The sequence below is a fragment of the Raphanus sativus genome, unplaced genomic scaffold (genome assembly GCF_000801105.2).
Source record: "Raphanus sativus cultivar WK10039 unplaced genomic scaffold, ASM80110v3 Scaffold1789, whole genome shotgun sequence".
Lineage (NCBI taxonomy): Eukaryota > Viridiplantae > Streptophyta > Magnoliopsida > Brassicales > Brassicaceae > Raphanus > Raphanus sativus.
Genome location: NW_026617098.1, coordinates 1 through 5,373, shown reverse-complemented (window position 1 = coordinate 5,373; position 5,373 = coordinate 1). Strand labels below are relative to the sequence as shown.

Here is a 5,373-nt window from a genome sequence, read left to right as displayed (position 1 = left end):
CAATCCACCTCAATGTGTTTAGTCCTCTCATGAAACACACTGTTGGAAGCTATGTGAATGGCAGCTTGATTGTCACAATGCATAACCATGGGTGTGACTTGCTCAACCTCCAAATGCTTCAGGATCCCTTTGATCCACACCAACTCGTTGGTAAGCTTGAGCATTGCACGATACTCGGCTTCAGCACTAGAGCAAGACACCACCTTCTGCTTCTTGCTCTTCCATGTCACTAGATTGCCTCCAATGAACGTGCAGTAGCCTGTTGTTGATCTCCTATCAACTCTATCACCTGCCCAATCCGCATCACAATACCCCACAGCTTCAGTACTCTTGTTGCAACCCAAGGATGATAAGGAATAGGGAGAGGAGTATACAAACCATGTGACTGAACCTTAGACTTAGCTTGTTTACAAGTTGCACACCTCTCACAAATTCTCTCCACATCTCTTTTCATCCGAGGCCAAAAGAAGTGATCCTGCAAGGTTTTAAGAGTCTTTGTAACACCAAAGTGACCCATAAGGCTTCCTCCATGAGATTCCCTGAAAAATAACTCTCTCAAAGAACAGTTAGGCACACACAAACGATTATCATAAAAGAGAAATCCATTATGCCTAAAGTAATGCCCAGCAGCAACCTTTTCACAAGAGTTATAAGCATCTTTAAAATCAGGATCAGTCTCATACATACCTTTAATCTGCTCAAAACCTAATAGTTTAGCATCAAGAGTGTTTAAGAGGGCATACCTTCTGGATAATGCATCAGCAACTATATTCTCCTTACCTTGTTTGTATTTGATCACATAAGGGAAGGTTTCAATGAATTCTACCCATCTGGCGTGCCTCTTACTGAGCTTGTTCTGGCCTTTAAGGTACTTGAGAGACTCATGATCAGTGTGGATTACGAACTTTTTAGGCCATAGATAATGCTGCCAAGTCTGCAAGGCCCTCACCAAAGCATAGAGTTCCTTATCATAAGTTGCATAGTTGAGAGTGGCTCCTCCAAGCTTTTCACTAAAGTATGCAATAGGTCTTTTCTCCTGCATAAGAACAGCACCAATACCAATTCCTGAGGCATCGCATTCAATCTCAAAAGTTTTATTAAAATCAGGAAGTATAAGAAGAGGGGCATTAGTAAGCTTCTCTTTAAGGCATTGGAATGCAGCTTCTTGTGTGTCTCCCCACTTGAAACCTATGTCTTTCTTGATAACTTCAGTCAAAGGAGCTGCTATAGTACTGAAATCCCTCACAAAACGCCTATATAAGCCAGCAAGTCCATGGAAGCTCCTCACTTCACTCACTGTCTTGGGGATGGGCCATTCTCGTATAGCTTTCACCTTCTCTGGATCCACTTTCACTCCATCTGCACTCACAATAAAGCCTAGGAAGACCAAGTTATCCGTACAGAAAGTGCATTTCTTAAGGTTAGCAAAAAGCTTCTCTTTTCTCAAAACATCAAGGACAGCCTTAAGATGATCTATATGCTCTTCTAGACTCTGGCTGTAAACTAGGATATCATCAAAGTAAACCACAACAAACAATCCTATAAAAGACCTAAGAACATGGTTCATTAATCTCATGAAAGTACTAGGAGCATTGGTTAATCCAAAGGGCATAACTAACCACTCATACAACCCATGCTTAGTTTTAAAAGCAGTTTTCCACTCATCTCCCTCTTTCATCCTAATTTGATGATATTCACTCTTAAGATCTATCTTAGAAAAGATGCTAGAACCATGCAATTCATCAAGCATATCATCTAATCTAGAAATAGGGTGGCGATACTTCACTGTTATGTTGTTGATTGCTCTGCAATCAACACACATGCGCCAGCTTCCATCTTTCTTAGGTACCAAGAGCACTGGAACAGCACAAGGACTCATGCTCTCACGGATGTGGCCTTTCTCCATCAGTTCTTCAACCTGCCTTTGTAGCTCCTTGGTCTCAACCGGGTTGGTTCTGTAGGCTGGTCTATTGGGAAGAGTAGAACCTGGTACAAAGTCTATCTGATGCTCAATCCCTCGTATAGGTGGTAAACCGGTGGGACTATCCTCTGGAAACACATCTTGATAATCCTGTAAAAGAGTTGACATCTCACTCGGATACACCGGTGTGCAATCAGTTAGACTAACAAGAGATTCTTTTAAAACAAATAAGATAACTGATTGATTAGAGTAGAGAGATTTTTTGATGTCACCAGTTTTGGCATAGAAGTTGTGCTGCTTGCTCGGTTCTGGTTTAAGATCTATTTCTTTCTTTTTCTGAAGCTGTAGCTGATCTTGATGCACTTCTTTAGGAGTTAGAGGTACCAGTGTAGTCTTCTTGCCGTTGAACTCAAAGGTATGCTTGTTAGTAAAGCCATTGTGTGTAACTCTTCTATCAAACTGCCATGGTCTCCCAAGCAAGATATGACTGGCTTCCATTGGTATCACATCACATAGGATCTCATCTTCATATCTTCCAATGGATAAAGGAATTGACACTTGTGTGGATACCTTCATTTCTCCTTCTTCATTGAGCCATTGTAGTCGGTATGGTCTAGGATGTTTTTGAGTCTTCAAGCTAAGCTTCTTCACCATTGTCTCACTAGCAACATTAACACAGCTTCCACCATCAATTATCAGACTACAAACTTTTCCTTGTACCATACAACGAGTGTAGAACAGGTTTTCTCTTTGCTCTAGCTCCTCGGATTTGTTTTGCAAGCTGAGAGTCCTCCTTGCAACCAAAAGCCTACCATGAACTGGTTTCTCTTCATACTCTGCTTCTGAAGGTTCTTGCTCAGTCTCTGGTCTTTCATCTTCAGATTCATACTCGCCATTCTCCAAGAGAACCATAACTCTCTTGTTGGTACACTCATTAGCATAGTGCCCACGCCCTTGACACTTAAAGCACTTCACATCTCTTGCACGCGAACTGGTAGCCTCTGCTTTACCTTTATCCTTGCTGTGGATGCTACTAGGCTTAGACTCTTCCTTTGGCTGTGGCTTGCCCTCTTTCTGATAGCTTAGTTTGTCCTCCTTAGAAGTCTGGTATCTACTGGAACTATAGCTGCCACGCGCATGGCTCCTTCTCTTAACCTGTTGCTCTACCAAAATAGCTTTGTGGAGCATCTCCTCTATCTCCAAGTAGTGCTGCATCTCTACCCTGTCTTGTATCTCACGGTTGAGCCCACCAAGAAACCGTGCCATGGTAGCTTCACTATCTTCGGAAATCTTAGCTCTCAACATAAGCAACTCCATCTCTTGATAGTATTCCTCCACAGACTTGGAACCTTGGGTGAGAAGCCTCAGCTTTTGGTGAAGATCACGGTGATAGTGGCTGGGAACAAACCTCCTACGCATCAAAGACTTCATTTCAGCCCATGTCTCAATAGGAAACTCCCCATTGCGCCTTTTGTTTGTAACCAACTGATCCCACCAACTCAATGCATAGTCATTGAACTCAGTAGCAGCAACTTGAACCTTTTTTATCTCAGAGTAGTGTTGACAATTGAAGACAAGCTCTATCTTTTTTTCCCACTCAAGATATGCATCCGGATCAGCCTTGCCATGGAAAGGAGGGATCTTAAGCTTCAATCCTGATAGCTCATTGCGCCTATGCCTTCTGCCCTCATGATCATGTCGTGATCTCCTACTGCTGTGTCTTGATCCAGAGCTATGGCTACTTCTCTCATAGAAGTTATCAGTCTCTTCTGATCCAGCATGCTCTCGACGACCATGCCTATTGCTCCTTGGCTCACGTCTCTGCTCAGCATTCTGGTCTTGTCTGTCAGATAGCCTTTGATCGAGTTTATCCTCCAACAACTTCTCCATGGCTGCAAGGATATCTTTGGTGATTGCTTCTTGTAATAGCTTGTTTCTCCTCATAAGAGTTGCCTCATCATCCTCGGATCCCATTGCTTCCTGATTCACAAAAGATTTGAACAAGTAAGCAGTTCAAAGAAATTAAAACACAAAGGATTCAAATAAGGAAACAAGAAAATTTTAAAACAAGGCGGCAAAGGATACTTGATCAATACGCAACGATTTGAATTCCTTTTCAGTTTCGAAATACAACAACACAGATCAGATTCTAACAGATGACGAAATGAGATGAAACAGATAAGGATCTATTACTTCTAACAACAGATCGAGATTCACAAACACAATAGAACTTTCGGATTTTGAAAACTTGAAACGAGATTGATGAGAAGTTGAAAAGTTCTTAATGAAAACTTGATTGAAACTCTTAGATCTATCAATAGTGATCACGAAAACAATAGATCTATCAGATATAATGATGAAAAGAAGCAGATCTAGTGAATCAACAACTCAAGAACACAGATCTATCAATGATATGAATGGTGATGAACAGATCGGATGAAAATGATAAGAGAAATCGAAACTCCCCTTCCAGAGTGCTCTGATACCACTTAATGAACCCCTAGGATGTTTCTCTGGATGGATATGGATAGATCCTTGCTTAAACGAGTCAAGGACTCAAGCTTATCAAGGTGGTGGATCGAATGGTGACACAAGAGGCTATGGGAAGGCTTCTTGATACTCCTAGACAATAGATCGGATATTACACACCTCTCTAAGGTCCTTGGGCGTTGGATATTACACACCAACAGACTGGATACTACACACCAGACACTCTCTTACGACAAGGCAAGGGAGAAGAAAACTCAAAGGTTTTTAGATAAAAGAAGACTTGATAGATTACTAGGGTTGCGGCACACACATATATATAGTGAGAGACTTGGAACAGGCTCCAATCAACTCAAACTAAAAGGAACAGGCTCCTTTAGTTAATGTAGAAATAAAGACACAACATAGATAGGGTTTTCGAAATAAAAGACATAAATACTTAGAGAAATAAAACATAACATAAGGTTCTTCATGTGGTTGGTCCGAGAGCATCATCTAGGAGTTTTGAGCAGCAAGACTATGGCCTCGTTAAAAACCTATCTTTGCAAAACCCATTGGGACAAAAACAAAGATAGGGAAAAAGAGCACACATAGCTTGCTAGCCTAGACAACGCTCAGCTTGATGGTGAGATAGCTTGGATGGTAACAAGTGCATCTTGAAGTATCAAGCTTCCTTCAAGATTTTCTTCATGCATCAAACACTTCTTGATTGATCCTCCAATAGCTTCCTTGAGTATCTTAGCTTTGGATCGAGTTATGGGGCCATTGGAAATGACTAAGGCATCATCTTCTTTGGTTGTACCATCTTTAGGCTTTCCATCTTCTTTAGCTAGTTGGAACTCTTCATGTTGATCAGCATGCTGGTCCATGATCATATTACTTGTTCCTCACTCTTCACTTCTTCACAAAGCCATTTTACCTCAGTTCAAATAGTTACCACACGGTAACTTATTTTTACTGAGGTA

The 5,373-nt window shown here is 41.3% G+C and overlaps 1 protein-coding gene across 1 annotated transcript; it reads right to left on the bottom strand.

Annotated features, from left to right (window-relative positions):
- Positions 1 to 425: 425 nt before the first annotated feature.
- LOC130504765 (uncharacterized) lies at positions 426 to 5,277 on the bottom strand. The gene is made up of 6 exons (XM_056999394.1): positions 5,056 to 5,277; positions 1,888 to 3,901; positions 1,402 to 1,539; positions 1,189 to 1,359; positions 583 to 705; positions 426 to 475 (listed from the first exon to the last, which is right to left on the bottom strand). The coding sequence occupies exons 1-6, from the start codon at positions 5,275 to 5,277 to the stop codon at positions 426 to 428; spliced, it is 2,718 nt and encodes a 905-aa protein (XP_056855374.1).
- Between the last annotated feature and the right edge of the window lie 96 nt (positions 5,278 to 5,373).

Coding starts and splice junctions, on each gene's coding strand:
- LOC130504765 (XM_056999394.1), bottom strand. CDS start 5,277: ATGGACCAGCATGCTGATCAACATGAAGAGTTCCAACTAGCTAAAGAA. Junction 1,360..1,401: donor CCTTAAGAAATGCACTTTCT/GTACGGATAACT, acceptor TTGTGAGTGCAG/ATGGAGTGAAAGTGGATCCA. Junction 706..1,188: donor AGTTATCAAGAAAGACATAG/GTTTCAAGTGGG, acceptor CTAAACTATTAG/GTTTTGAGCAGATTAAAGGT.